This window comes from Agelaius phoeniceus, chromosome 7, assembly GCF_051311805.1.
Source record: "Agelaius phoeniceus isolate bAgePho1 chromosome 7, bAgePho1.hap1, whole genome shotgun sequence".
NCBI classification, from domain to species: Eukaryota; Metazoa; Chordata; class Aves; order Passeriformes; family Icteridae; genus Agelaius; species Agelaius phoeniceus.
The window spans coordinates 12,215,992-12,231,411 of NC_135271.1; the positions used below are offsets into that span (position 1 = coordinate 12,215,992).

The 15,420-nt window shown below is 48.2% G+C and overlaps 1 protein-coding gene and 1 pseudogene across 1 annotated transcript; both read right to left on the reverse strand.

The window, feature by feature from the left end:
• Positions 1 to 349: 349 nt before the first annotated feature.
• On the reverse strand, positions 350 to 13,415 carry LOC129133333 (UDP-glucuronosyltransferase 1A1-like). Its single transcript, XM_054653046.2, has 6 exons — positions 12,655 to 13,415; positions 8,177 to 8,270; positions 3,505 to 3,636; positions 3,314 to 3,401; positions 2,396 to 2,615; positions 350 to 647 (listed from the first exon to the last, which is right to left on the reverse strand). Exons 1-6 carry the CDS (start codon positions 13,413 to 13,415, stop codon positions 350 to 352), a joined length of 1,593 nt encoding a protein of 530 aa, XP_054509021.2.
• Positions 13,416 to 14,224: 809 nt separating this feature from the next.
• LOC129133360 (UDP-glucuronosyltransferase 1A1 pseudogene) lies at positions 14,225 to 15,136 on the reverse strand (annotated as a pseudogene).
• Between the last annotated feature and the right edge of the window lie 284 nt (positions 15,137 to 15,420).

Here is a 15,420-nt window from a genome sequence, read left to right on the forward strand (position 1 = left end):
CACCTATCTCTGCTGCAGGTGGAGTTTAAAAGAAAAAGTCACTGAGTCCTCTGCACACTGACAAGTGGAAGCCAGGGGCCCGGGCATTTCACACTCAGACCTTCCCCAGTGACTGCAGCACTCCTACACAACGCATTTTTAACAACCCATTCTTAATTAAAAGGCCAAAATTAAAGGCCAAAATAGATCAGTGGAACAGCCCTTCTCGTGCTGCTGTTTCAAAGGATCCCTATCATTCCTTGGCTGAAAATCACAGTGTTTCATTCATTGCAGTGAAATTCGAGCTGTTCCCTGACCCCGCTGCCGCGTCTGGAGCAGGAGCTCGGTCACCCACCACCGTCCCCAGGTGCTAGTGGGACTTGGCTTTGGTGGCCTTGCCTGTCCTGCCCTTCTTGTAGCAGCACCTGCGGCAGCAGCAGAGGCAGCACTTGAAGGAGATGAAGAGGAAGAGGAAGGTGATGGCGGCCAGGAAGGCGATGACGTCCAGCGAGTGGTACTGCACCCAGTTGAGGTCGTGGGCGGCGGGGCGCAGGTGAGGGGCCCCCTTGTGCCTCATCACAAACTCCACCCAGTGCACAGCCAGGTCCAGAGGGTGGATGGGTCTGTCCAGGTGCAGGTCGGAGAGGCGCTGGATGTTCTCCTTGTACCTGCCGAGAGAACGTGGAACCCTTTGAACCCCTCGGGGAAATCCCTGGAAGGATTCGCCATAGAGTCTCCACCCAGGCTGAAAGAGAAGATTTCCCTCCCCATGGAGCCTTGCAACACTGATCCACCCCTGTTCCTTCCCCCATGTGTCCCAAATTCTCCTGGTTTCTCCTTTCCGTGTTTCCTCATTGGTTGTGGTACCCCTGTTGGCTGGCCCTGTCTGCCTTGTAGAGCACTGCCCTCAGACCATTGACCCCATAGCTAACCTAGTGCAGAGCACATGGACAGGGCTTTGTCCCTGATTTCCTCTTCATCGTTGTCCTAGATTGCCAAGCAAACTGTGCTCCATTTGCCATCTGGATGGCAGCTGTCTTCTGTTCACAGCTGTCATGCTGTCACTGCATGGCTGATAAGAACTACAGCATCCCACTGGCAGATGTGAGCCCAGAGGGAGGAGCCAAGCATTCCTAACTGGATATAATCTGAGATCCTGGGACAGCAAGACAGCTTCTCCACTGGATTTTCCAGAGGAACAGCAGCTGCCTCTTCCACTGGATCTTCAGAGGAAAACTCCACCCTTCTACAGGATCCATGCACCAACATAACCACCCCTGACACTGCAGGAGGGCTGCAGCCACAATTCCAATTGGACTGCTGCCAACACCCTGACCCACAGGGTTGCTCCAAACCCCATCCAGGACACTTCCAAGGATGGGGCAGTCACAGCTTTTGTGCTACTGAGCCCCTTGAGAAGGATAATGGCAAAGTTAGAGGCCCAGCAAGTGCTGGTTAGAGGCCCAGGAAAAAAAAAAAAAAAAAGAAAGAAAGAGGGAAAGCTTAGTTTGAGCTCTCAGCAGAATCTCTGGGGTGAAGGTCTCTGGCTGAAAGGGGAGGCTGGGGGTGGAAAAGCTGGCCAGCTCAGCTTTTCCAGCTGCATTATTATTGGTTTTGTTAGATGTAGTGTTACAGTGTTACAATAATAATTATTATTAATAATTAAATTGCCATTAAATATGGCAATTTAATTGCCATAAAAATTGGGTAGGAAACAATGCCAGTAAGCTGCTATTTCTCAGGAATGTGGTGGAGTTTCTTAGTCCTTGGCACCCTCAAATGGGAGCAGGGAAGAGTTCTTGTCTGAAAGAAATCTCTGTGCTGCCTTTAAGCCCCTTGGGTGTGCTGACTGCAGCCCTGTGATATTCCCTGAGCCTCCTCAGTGCATCCCTGCAGGTGCCTCCTGCTCTGTGCTGGGAGTGTCCAGCCTTGCTGAGCCAGGCAAGGCTCTCTGTGCTCACAGAATTCCTCATGAGCACTGAGGGGAGGGAAAAATGCCTGAGAAAACTCACCTGTGAGATAAATGAGTGATAAATATGTTTGATATTTAACCCCACTGACCTGTGTCACCAGAGATTTGGGAACAAAAGCTGCTTGCCACTTGTGTCAAATCCCTCTCTGTCACTGCCTTGGCTTTAAGAAGGTGACACAATTTTTCTGGAAACTTGATTTCTTCCATTGCATTCCCAGCCCATCTCCCCTGCTCCCTGCAGCCTCCCTTCTCTTGTCTACTGAAGGGGACAGCCTGGAGTTAACCCAGGGTGTGCATCAGCTTCTCCACGGAAGCCGCTGCTCTCAAATCCAAACTTTTGATCCAAGGAGCCATTTAGGAAGAGAAAAACACCCTGTTAAGCTGGAAGTGAACGTGCTGGGGCTGCACAGTAAGAAGGGGGAAGGCAGTGCCTCTGGTACTGACTTTTTGTCGTTGATCACAGCTTTCAGGGCGTTGGAGATGTCAGTGGAAGTCATCTCCAGGATGTTGAGGGTCAGCCCTGCTCCCCGGGACTCGACTCGCTTGGCGTTGTCCATCTGGTCCCCAAAGAGAGGCATCAGCACCATGGGCACTGCGTTGCAGATTCCCTCATAAACGCCGTGGGAGCCTCCGTGGGTGATGAAGGCACGAGTCTTGGGGTGGGCTGTGGAGGGAAGCACAGGCTTGTGTCAGCTCCTGGAATTACTGACTCCCAGCAACACGTCCCTGGGGAAAGAACATGCAGCAAAAAGGGCCGTGGTTGGGGTAAATCAAGGATTTGGGGCTGTTGTGAGAGCATCATCCCTCATGGGCAGACTTAGGGATTGGAACTTTGTAGGCCTCTGTCTTGGTTTGGGGTAATCCTCCAACTTTAGGATTAAACCAGAGCCAGGAGAGGTTAGAAAGGATGTTACCACCAATTAGTTTTTCACCATCTCTTCCATGGTAGTGAAGGTGTCTCACAGCTGAACCTGTTCTGTTACCAGCAAGTCCTGGCAACAATTCCACCATTTTAAAAGCCCAAAGACCTGTCTGGAAGCGCTCCCTTGAGGACCATGAAGTTTCTTTTCAGGCCAGAAGACAGGACAAAACCCCAGCTGGCTGTTGAGACTGCTTAGTCAAACATAAAGACTCATCTTTGACTGGTACTGGAGTGTTGGAAAGCCTTTTCAAACAGAGCTGTGTCATAATTCGGCAATTCCCAGCCAAATTCCTAACGGACCAGCTCCAGCTCCACCAGCAAAGGAAGGTTTGTGGCCCACAGTGCTGGGTCAGGGGATGGTAACTCCCACCTGACCCACAGATGATGCCCTTGGGGCCTCACCACAGCAGCCTGGTGTCAGCCCAGGGTGTCAGACGTACCCAGGAGGTCATTCTGAGGCAGCCACTTGACGAGCTTCACGTTCTTGGGCAGGTTGGGGGGTGCCTTGCCTGTGTAGCGCCAGAAGACCTGGCAGGGGAAGCAAAGCCCACGTCAGATCCCAGCAGAAGGGAGGGAGGAGCTGAGAGCAGCGTGGAGCTGCTCTGCTGGCAGGGGAAGAGGGGATTAGTACCGTCTGAGGGACTGCTCCCAAGCCCTCTGCGATTTCCATGGCTTTCTTCATGGGAATCTCGGATACCATGGAGCCCAGCGAGAAGACAACGATGCCGTGTTCTCCAGAGGCGTTCACCATGGCTTCAAATTCCTGCCAAAGGAAAGCAAGCCTTTAGTCAAAGCCTTTTCTCTTGTCAGGGGCTGGAATTGCTGCCACCTTCCCACAGAACTCTCTGGAAAGGCAACAGAACAAGCGGTGAGCACGACAAAACTGGGACCAGGAAAACGAGTTGTTATTGACAGTTCTGCATCCAAAGCTGCACGGCCAGCAGGTCCAGGGATGGGATTCTCCCCCTCTTGGGAGACCACACCTGGATCCTGCATCCAGCTCTGGAATCATCAGCATGAGAAGGACATGGGACTGTGGGAGCAAGTCCAGAGGAGAACCATGGAGTTGACAAGGAGTCAGGAGCACCTCCCTTATGGGGACAGGCTGGGACATCCTGTTCATCCTGGAGCAGAGAAGACTTTTGTGTGGAGACCTCAGAGGCCCTTTCCAGTGCCTGAAGAAGCCCAGAAGGAAGCTGGAGAAGGACTCTTCATGAAGAACTGGAGTGATGGGACAGGGAGCAATGGGTTCAAACCAAAAGAGGGGAAATTCGTGTTAGGTATCAGGAAGAAATTCTCTCTGAGAGTGGGGAGGCCTCACAGGCTTCTGGCACAGGGTGCCCAGAGAAGCTGTGGCTCCCCCTGGATCCCTGGAATTGTCCAAGGGGAGGAGGGATGGGGTTTGGAGCCACCTGGGATAGTGGAAAAGTGTCCCTGCCCACAGCAGGGGATTGGACTCGATAGGCTTTAACATCCCTTCCAATCCAACCTGTCCTATGATCCTAAAGAAAATGAGTCTTTGGGAAGTAAAAATGGGCACATTTAACCCAAGCCTGGATTCAGAGCTGATGTTCTTCTTTCCAGGCCACGCAGCTACAAGAGAGAATTAAAATCCTGGAAGACGGTTCTGACAGCAGGTATCTCAAATTTCTAATATCTGGATTTATTGTATCTGCTTTGGGTGTGATAACACTGAACTGCTGCCAGTTTTGTCTCTCTTTTGTTTGAGTGATTTAGAAGGAGATCTAGCACTGGAATCCAGGAACAAAAAGATTCCAATGAAGCAGAAAAAAACAGCCCAAGGCTGGAGCAAAAATTCTTTGAAACAGAAAAATGTTTGGTTGAGCCAAGGAAGGAAAGGCAAAACTGGAGGAAATTGTTGCAGGCATCAGAGTTAAATAAGGGAGAAACAATGAACTAAATGTTTCTGTAAGTCTGGCAATTGCCATGTTATCTCTGGGATCTGAGGGGATAACCAGAGAACCATGGAATGCTTTGGGTTGGAAGGGACTTTATAGATTGTCTCATTCCAACTCCCTGCCATGGGCAGGGACAACAGAGACTGACTCTGTCAGTTTATGCTCTTTTCCATATTTTTGTGGCTGTCTCAAGGCGTATTTAATCCTATTTATGTTCTGTGGGACATCAGTTTTACATTTTTTTTTAGATATTTTTGAGTTCCAAGGTCCGACTTTGTGCTCAGAAGTTCTCCTGCTATGAGGAAACTCTTTGCAGCCCTGCTTTGGGGATATGCAGGTTATTTTAGTAGCGGTTTTAATCAGCACCTGCTCATACTATTACAAAATATCTGCAGTGGAGACTCATGCAAAAAATAAGAGAATTAGGAGGATTTCTTAATGGAAAGTGGGAGATATCCCATACTGAGAAATTTTGGCACAGTTGAAGCAAAATACAGTTGCAGTACAGAGCATTTAACACAAAAGTGGCAGTGGTGCTGCTTCACTGGTGGTGGGGATTTAATTCCAGTCTGCCTGAACTGTCTGAAGTTCATGGAACATCCTCAGTTGGAAGAGACCCACGAGGTTCATTCATCCAACCCCTGTCCCTGCACAGACACCCCAACAATCCCACCCTGGGCATCCCTGGGAGCATTGTCCAAACACTCCTGGAGCTCTGGCAGCCTCGGGGCTGTGCCCATTCCCTGGGGAGCCTAGGCACAGCCCAGCACCCTCTGGGAGGAGAATCTTTTCCTAAAATGCAACCTAAACATCCCCAACACAACTCCAGCCATTCCCTCCGGTGCTGTTCCTGGCCACAGAGAGCAGAGATTGGAGCTGTCCCTCCACTGCCCTCTTAAGAAAGCTAGAGACAGGAAAAAGGAAAAGGGAATGGGAATGCCGAGGTGCCCCACAAAGTAACTTTTCCCTCATTGTTGAAGGAATGCAGCGGTGTAGAATGCACTCCCAGCCACTTCCACCCGGCATCCTTTATTCCAGCCTGGGAGCTCCATCTCCTGGAGAGAGCTCACAGTGCACCCACAGCTGAACTCGTGGGAAGAAAACGGGAACTAACCTGGGATAATTTGTTTTCCCGAGTGCAGCCTATGCCTCCGACCAAGACCATGTTGGGCATGAGGGGCCTGGGGTACTCAAAGACAAAGTCGTATTTCATGAGCCAAACAGCGGCGTGGCTGAACAGCTCGGGCACGGTCGCCTCCCGCTGCAGGAACTCCCGGATCAAGGGATCATAGGGGGAATAAAGGACAGAGCAGGCCAGGGAGCTGCCCAAGGTGGCCAGGAGGTTGCCCAGGCGCTTCCAGAAGGACATGCGGTCCGTGGAGCGTGTGAAGAACCGCGGGACATAGGAAGGAGGGCTGGGACACATTGTGGCCTGAAATTCCACGCTGCACGGCAGCCCCCGCAGGAAGTACACGGAGGGCAGGGACAGATGTTCTGCCAGTATCTGCCCACATGGGAAAAAGGGATCCATAAAGATGGCATCAAATTTGCTTCCTTCGAGGTAATGGATCAGCTCTTTCTCAGACAGCAGACGCTTGCAGGAATCCAAGAACATGCTTGTAAAATTGGCAATTTTGGACAGTTTTTTCAAGAAGGGTTGAGGTGTGAAACTCCTGTGGCCCATCTCTTTAAACTCTGCCTCCACAAACTCCTTGGTGTAGGACACAGGGTAGGTTTTCAAGGTGTAAATTGGGGATGAATAGATCCGCAAATTTATCTCCGGCGCAACCACCACGATTTCGTGCCCCTTGTCCCTGAGCTTCTCTATGATTGGGAGTGTGCTGAGCCAGTGGCTGCCGTCAATGGGTATGACCAAGAGCTTCCCACCTTCACCAGAGGTCCACAGCAGCAGGAAAAACACAGCCCAAGAGGCAAGAGAAAGAAATCCTGGCTTTGGAGAAACCATTTCCCTGGTGCCACTAGCGAAGTTATAAACGGCGGTGAAACTGTGGCCGGGGACAAGGAATGAATCACGGGGTGCTTTCCACTTGAATTTTAACTAAGGTGGGTTTTTAATTTTTAACAGGCAGAAATTGGGGTAATTTTTAACTGTGGGTAAATATTGGGTTTATCATCTGTTCACAGAGAAGGCTTTCAGTGAGTGGCTGCCATGAGGTGAAGCAGAATGTTTGGACTGACACCAGGAGGGAGGAGTGACCAACAGCCTGTGGGGCTGAGAGGCTGAATGAGAGCCATGAATGGGTTGACCAGCAATCACTACATCATTAACATCCAATTAATGATCAACCCCCTACCTTGAGTCCACTGCAATGATTGGACATGGAACTCGGCACAAATCTGACCTTTGGATTGCTTTGTGCCCCCAGAGTGTAACCAAGAAGATTGACAGAGGTTTGATAGAGTGGGTTGTAAAGGTTTATCGCCAGATTTGTTGCTCTATCACAGCAGTTATCAAAGTCAAAGCCCTGAATTTACAGTAGTAAATGTATTGTAAGCAGAGCAATAACTCCTGCTGTCACACACCACAGTGTCTGAAAGCAGAATAGCCTGGGGATATCTGCACTATTTGCACAGCACGAGGGGAATCTGAACAAGGGTCAGTAGTTACAATCCTGAAGGCTTCCTTTCCCAACCATCCTCTTATTTGCTATCTTGCACTGCTGCTTGCACAAATCCAGAAGCAGCAGAGCTCCCTCTGCTGTCTTTGCACACCCCTGGTTTTGGGCTGTTGGTACACATGGAATATCCCCAGTTAGAATTTCCTGACCCACAGGGATCATCGATCCAACCCGTGGCCCTGCACGGACACCCCAACAATCCCACCCTGTGAATCCCCGAGAGCAATGTCCAAACCCTCCTGGAGCTCTGGCAGCCTTGGGGCTGTGCACATTCCCTGGGGAGCCTGGTCAGTGCCCAGCTCTCTCCGGGGGAAGAACCTTTTCCAAAAACCAGGCTGATCCCCTCTCCTGATGTTCTGTGCTTCACCCAGCTTCATGTTCAGTGGCACAGCAAAAGTGCCTGGGTATATCCACAGAGTTAATTCTATATTTCCAATTTTTGTTCAGTCAAGTCTCCTACAATTAACTGGCATTCCACATTCCTTAGGGATATTAAATCCTCTGACCTAGAATTATTTTGAGTGGACATAGAACGTGCCACGAGTGATGGTGACAACTCGACCTGAGCTCTCCTGGAGAAAAACCATTCAGCAAGCCTTGTGATCATCTCAAAATCTAAGATTCCCACTCCCATGCCATCCTGGGATTTGATCACACCCTGCCTAAAGCACACAAATATCATCATAGGAAACACTTAAAGAAAGCACATGCTGAACAAGCACCCTCAGGGTAAGCAACGACAAACCTTTGAGAGTGGCTTCTTCTGCAGACAGTTGATGCCTCCAACATAGACCATGTTGGGCATGATGGGGCGCGGATACTCAAAAACAAAGTCGTATCTCATCAGCCACACTGATGCTTGGCTGAACAGCTCCTGTATCGTCACATCCCTCTGCAGGAACTCGGAGGCCAAGCTCTCGTATTTCAAATAAAACAGGTGGCAAAGCAAAGGCTCTGAGAGCCCAATCAGGAAGTTCTTCACTCGCTCTGGGAATGCCATGTGGTCGGAAAGAGACGATAAAGTCTTGGGCACGTAGGATACAGGGCTGGGAGACTGCGCAGCTTTGTAGTCTAAGGTGCAAGGAAGACCACGCATGAAGTACACAGAGGGGAGTGAGAGATACTCAGCCAGAATGGGCCCACAGGGCAGCACAGGGTCCATCATGATGGCATCGAATTTGCTCTCCTGGAGGTACTTCATGAGCTCTTTGTCAGAGAAGAGATGCCGACAAGCAGAAGTGAACATGTTGGTCAGCTCTGTGATGTTGCTGAGTAAAAATGAGAGCGTTAGGGTCTCAAAGCTATTTTCACCCAGCTTCTGGTAGTATTGGTCCACAAACTCCTGGGTGTAAGGCACTGAATACGTTTTGATGGTGAAGGACTGGGAGCTTTTCAAGAGTAAGGCAGCATCAGGAACCACGGCCACGATTTCGTGCCCCTTCTCCCAGAGTTTCTCCAGGACCATCCGCATGCTCAGCCAGTGACTTCCATCCTGAGGCACCACCAAGAGCTTCCCACCATCTGCCAGACTCCAGAAAGCAAGGAAAAGCACAAGCCCAGCGCGTACCTGGTGCCTCCACATAACTGTCATGGGGCAGGCAAAGAAACTAGCTGCTCCTCAGTAGCATATGAAGAAAAATCTCCTCATATCTCATTTATATTGCGGTGGACGTCAATATTTTATCTCTACAAAATGTTTACTGATACAAGTTATGGAGTTCAAAGACCATATTGCTGATAAAAGCCTTGATTAAAGTCCTATCAAGGCACCTATGCTTTGCTATTCATTTAGGTTATCTCTGATTATTCAGAATAATCAGTAGAAAAAGCAGTTATTCATGGAGGGGTTTTGCTGTGTCAGGGTTGTTTCAAGTGACTCACTGTGCACTCAACTGTCCCAGGCCAGATTCAAGTCAGTAATCAAATTTATGGCCACTCCACAGAGCTTATATCACAAGCACTGTGTTGCACTGTTGACAAGCAAGACCTAACCCCTCAATTTTTGCTCAGAAAGGTGTCTGGAGTTCAGAGAATGTCTTCCATGGCAAGCTGGAGCTGGCACATGGAGCAGCAGAGTCACCAAAGTTTGGGTAACACATTAACCAACCACCTTTCACCTTTTTAGCAAAGCAGTGATAGAGCAGAAAGCACAGTTTGTGCTCAAGAGGGGCCATCAGAGTTCATAGGTGAATGGCACGAGGCTAAACATCGTTTTGAAAAGCAATGATGCAGCAGAATATGGGGTTCTTGCTCAAGAGGGGCCACGGGAGTTCAGGGTGAGAGGCTATGGGACAAATGAGTTTGAAAGTTCTTAATAGCAGTCCCTTCCCCAAATTTCAGAAGGCTTGGCTGTGGTACATACTATGTGGAAGCCCATATTCCTGGACAGAAAGGCCTGGCCAAGCAGATCTCACCTGCCATTAAGGCATATTCCACATGGACAGGGAAAAGCTGGATGCCAAAAGTTTGCAAGTTTACAAGAGCAATACAAGATACAGAAATGGTAGCTGGACAAGAGCTGGCTGGAGAAGACAGACTCTTTTAGACCTCCCCAACCAAGCACTCCTGAACAGAGTGAAATCTGAGCAGTTTCTCCAGGCCTGGAAGGGTTCTTTTGGAGCAGGTAGGAATGATGGGAAATCTGATCCATGAAATGGCTACCTTTGCCATACGCACCTGAGTGTGATAAATACACTCCAAGGCTAATCCTAAGTGTTATTCCAAGATTAAGTGTTTCCTAAAATGTTTATTTGGAGAGGAGGTCCTCCATGTGGCCTATTAAAGAAAAGGGGTTCTTTTATGCATTTTTTATGGAAAATGCACTAAATAGGAAGGAATTTCAGACATCAGTGGGGAGGTTTAGATTGGATATTAGGAAACATTTCTTCATGGAAAGGGTTGTCAAGCACTGGAAGGGGCTGTCCAGGGCAGTGGTGAAATCACCATCCCTGGAAACGTTCAAGAAACGTGTGGATGGGGCACTTGGGGCCACGGTTTAGTGGCAGACCTGGCAGTGCTGGATTAATGGTTGGACTCTGATTTTAGAGGGCTTTTCCAACTTTACAGTTCCATGATTTGATGCAGTCCTATTGTGCAGCTGGTGAGACAGAACTGTGGCTCTAGCTGGCATTAGGGTAACAAAGACCAAAAACTACAGAAGGCAGAGGCAAGGGATTCTCACCTGCCAGGGCCGCTTTTCCTCCTTTCTGTGGTAAAAATATCTCAAATAATGAGGTGATGCAGCATTCAACAAGCCTTAAGGTGGCAGTACATACTCAGGGAGTGAACTCAGAGTTGCAGAAACACTCTTACCCTGCATAAAGGCCTCTCAAATCCTCGTATTTGGTACCAAATCACTCCCACCTAGTTAAGTTCTGCTAACATTTCAGCCAATCTTGTATCATCTGTGAGACACTAAAACAAAACCCTATAAAACAACACTAAAGAGGTAAGAAAACCCCCTCTACCCAAACCCTTGAGGCCAAGCTCAAAAAAGTTTGAAGGAAAAAAAAAAAAAGAAATTCACAGAAGTTCAGCAAAAGTTCATAGAAGTTGTGACACTGGATTTTGAGCAGCACATGAACACCCTCCACGTGTTTACTAGTGCAGAGACTGAAGTCCACAAGTCCAGCCCATTCCAAAGGTGAGATAGCAGGAGAAAGTCAAACAAAAGTACAGAACGAAGTGCCAAGGTTGTAAGCTGGAAACAGTACAGCAAATATCTGAGCTAAGGGAATCCATGATTATCTCTCCTGTAAGCCTACAAATCCTGGCAGGCAGCCTGCACCTCTTATTTACCCCCTAGATCCCTTTTAAATTCAGAGGGTTTGTCTAAAAAAAAGAAAATCTGCACCTCTTAAGAGGCTGATTTGGGTTTTTTTGGGCCATGGTGTGAAAACACACTCCCCTTTGTTTGCTCTAAGCTTGTTGCATTTCAGTGTTAGTCATAGGACAAATATTGGGAAAAACTATCAGTAACCCTTGTGCCTTTAGCTATGATTTTCCAGATTTTACAAACCTCTGCCGTAATTATCATAGGTTTAGCTGTGCACTTTATTCCCTCTCTGCTTTTCTAGCCTGAATGCTAAGTTTGAATCGTCTTAAAAATCCTCCATTTTTACTGAGTGAGATTGAGCTTTTTCTGAAATATCAGACTTATCTCAGCATTTTGTAAAGCAAATATCTGAAAAACCCAATAGGAATAGTTATTATTAAAATAGAATCCATGAGGATACTCTGCATACCACAAAATCTATTTGAAAGCACATTAAAAAACCAGCTGAAATGAATTAATTTTAGAAGAATAAAGTAACTTATACTTTGTTTTTTCGATGTTGGATATAAATTTACCTATAGAGCATCACTGGCCTGGGATATACAAGCTGGAAAAATGGGCCTATAAAGGCCTCATGAAGGTCAGCAAAGGCAGATGCAAAGTTGTGCCTCTGGAATGGGATAATTTCATGCCATAGGAAAGGTGCACAACAGCTTGAATGCAGGAGATGACAAAAAGTTAAAGAAAAAATGAGATTAACAGTGACAGGACAAAAGGCAACAATCACTGCAACATGGAAAATTCAAACTGGATTCAGGAATCAATTGGATCTAATAAAGTGTATTCTCTAGAGGAGATACATAAAATTTGACAAGAGAGAGAAAGGAACAACCAACCTGACCTGGACATATTCTGATAGAAAGTTCTCAGAGAGGCCTTTAATGTCCTTCCAGGTACAATGTTTTCTGAGTTTATGACAAGTCAAAGAACAGAGAATCCTTCTTTAAGGAAAAGAAAAGAAAAAAAAAGACAGAATTGTTGAGGAGATCAGACAGAGGATAAATTGAGTGCTCCTCAAATCAAAGTGTGTCTTGCACCACACCAAAAGCCTACTCCAAAGCCAAAGCTGTCTTGGAGCAGAGATACAGAGCCAATGGGGATTCTACCAGAGATAACTCCATATACATCACTTTCTCCACTTTTCTACTCCTATAATCATTCCCAGATACCAGAACCAGCACCTCCCTGCAAGGCACGAGCAGTTTGAAATCCTCCTTTCTAATGAAAGCTGTGTTTCAGCTTCCCAGAGATTTCCAAAGCCTGCAAGGACAAGAAGAGAAAACAGAGCGTGACCCACCTGACTTAGCTTCTTGTAAGCGCAATTTACTCCACTAATCAAAACCATGTTGGGCATCAAGGGTTTTGGGAAGTGCAAGACAAAGTCCAGCTTCATGAGCCAAATGGAAGCCTGGCGCAGGAGATCCGGCACGGTCACCTCCCGCTGCAGGAACTCCGAAGCCAGTTCTGCATAAGGTTGGAAGACAACGTCGCAGAGGAAGAAATTGGGGATGTCATAGAGCATGTTCTTCACCCGCTGGAGAAAGGTCATGCGGTCTGTAAGGTCTGTAAATACTCTGGGGACATAGGAAGGGGGATTGGGGCACTGGGTGGCTTGATATTCCAAACCACATGGAATTTGCTGCAGGAAATACACAGAAGGCAGGGAAAGATACTCGGCCAGTATTGCCCCACAAGGGAGGATAGGGTCTGTGAGGACGGCATCAAACTTGCTCTCCTCAAGGTACCTGATGAGCTCCTTGTTGTGGATTAAGTGTGTGCAAGTGGCCAGGAACAGAGCAGAGGTCTTCTTTGCCTGTTGGTACTGTCTAATGACTCTGTCCAGAAAAGGTCCTCCTTTAAATAAATCCATTACTGACCCTTTGAAAATTTTATCCATCTCTTCCCGAGTGAAAGGCACTGGATACATTTTCATCACAAAGCTCTTGGATGGTTTGATCTGCAGGGAGACTTCAGGTGCCACCACCACCACCTCATGTCCCTTCTGCTGGAGCATGTCCAGCAATTCCCGCATGCTGAGCCAGTGGCTCCCATCCACCGGCACCACCAGGAGTTTCCCAGCAGCAGCCAGACCCAGCAGGGACAGGAGCAGAAGCACAACTGGAGGAGAAGCCCTGAGCCCCATGGCCATTCTTGCAGGGATCACGTGAAGGCCTCCAGGGAAGGAAACCTACGGCAGCACAGGAGCTCCGGTGCTCGCTCCGCGCTTCTCAGCAATCTCTGCCCCAGCCCAACTTTGTATCCTTGCTTTATCTGCTCTGTGGTAAATGTGTAATCACAGGTGTGATAAAAGGCTGCATAACCAGCACCAGAATTCAGCCAGCTGACAGATGTGGGGGAGGCAACAGATAAGCCTCATGTTTTTATTAATCTTGGCAGCTCTGTCACCTTTGAGGGCCACCAGCCAAGCCGACACAGCCCCTTCAGACTCCTCAAATTTGCTGCTAGACTGCAAACATCCATCACCATGGCCAAAATTTTCCTAGATCTGCCAGCAAACTGAGGGGCTGCTCCTCAACCTGAGAGCCCCCAGCCTGCCACCTTCCTCCAGATTCCAGCTTGGGAAATAGCCAATTGAGGAAGCACAAAAAATTCACTGGCAAAGAAAGACGTAGAGAGGCAACTAGGACAGAAGCCTGAGGTGCATTTCTCAGTAAACACCAGACCCAATTACAACAATTTATGAATTAGGGATTGCACCTGACTGCAAGGATTTGACAACCCACCAGATGCAATCGTCACTAAGAGAGTACCAAGTTACACAAAGTTACACAAAGTGGCTCTGAGTAGTACATGAAATCAAATCAACAAATGCAATGCACACTTTAGAGGTGAGAAGATACAGGAGGGCTATCTACAAATGGAATGAGACAGGAAAATTCAGGAGCATTCATCCAACCACCCAACATGGGAAGTCAATTCCCATCTGCAACACAAGATTCAAGCCTCCTGAACACCAAAATCCATCACAGCACAAATTAAAAACAAAGTGGGACCCACCTGAGACAGCTCCCTGTGAGCACAGTTTACTCCTCCTATTGGAATGATGTTGGGCATCAAGGGTCTTGGATAGTCAAGCACAAATTCCAACCTCAGGAGCCAAACAGAGCCCTTCCGTAAGAGATCCTGCACAGTCACCTCCCGCTGCAGGAACTCGGAAGCCAGTTTTGTGAATGGGTCATAGACAAAATTACAGAGGAAAAGGTTTTGGGTGTCAAAGAGCAGATTCTTCACCCGCTGGAAAAAGGTCATGCGGTCTGTCAGTTCTGAAAAGGACCTGGGCACATAGGAAGGAGGATTGGGACACTGAGTGGCTTCAAAATCTAAGCCACACGGGATTCCTCGTAAGAAATAGACAGAAGGAAGGGAAAGATGCTCAGCCAAGATCACCCCACAAGGTATTACAGGATCTGTAAAGATGGCATCAAACTTGCTCTCCTCAAGGTAGCTCATGAGCTCTTTGTTTTGCAGGAGATGTTCACAACTGCTGACTGCCAAATTACCGACTCTTTTCATATGTTGGTACAATTTAAGAAATCTTTCCAGAAAAGATCCTTCTTCTAATGAAGTGTGTAGAAACGCCTTGAAATGTTCCTCCATCTCTTCCTGTGTGATGGGGCCTGAGTGCCTTTTCATCACAAAGTTCTCTGATGGTTTGATGTGCATGGAGACTTCAGGTGCCACCACCACCACCTCATGTCCCTTCTGTTGGAGTATGTCCAGCACCTCCCGCATGCTGAGCCAGTGGCTGCCATCCACTGGCACCACCAGCAGCTTCCCAGCAGCAGCCAGACCCAGCAGGGACAGGAGCAGAAACACAACAGGAGGAGAAGCCCTGAGCCCCATGGCCATTCCTGAAGGGATCACGTGAAGGCCTCCAGGGAAGGAAACCCGCGGCAGCACAGGAGCTCCGATGCTCGCTCCGTGCTTCTCAGCAATCTCTGCCCAGCCCAACTTTGTATCCTTGCTTTATCTGCTCTGTGGTAAATGTCTAATCACAGGTGTGGTAAAAGGCTGCATAACCAGCACCAGAATTCAGCCAGCTGATAGATGTGAGAGAGGCAACAGATAAGCCTCATGTTTTTATTAATCTTGGCAGCTCTGTCACCTTTGAGCGTCACCAGCCAAGCCGACAC

What these genes read in the sequence shown, in the direction of transcription:
- LOC129133333 (XM_054653046.2), bottom strand. Translation starts at nt 13,415, where the DNA reads ATGGCCATGGGGCTCAGGGCTTCTCCTCCAGTTGTGCTTCTGCTCCTG. An exon ending in GCTTCCATTTGGCTCATGAA is followed by an intron (nt 8,271 to 12,654) that starts GCTGGACTTTGT and finishes GTGGCTGATGAG; the next exon opens with ATACGACTTTGTTTTTGAGT. An exon ending in GCCTCAGAATGACCTCCTGG is followed by an intron (nt 2,616 to 3,313) that starts GTACGTCTGACA and finishes TTCCCTCCACAG; the next exon opens with CCCACCCCAAGACTCGTGCC.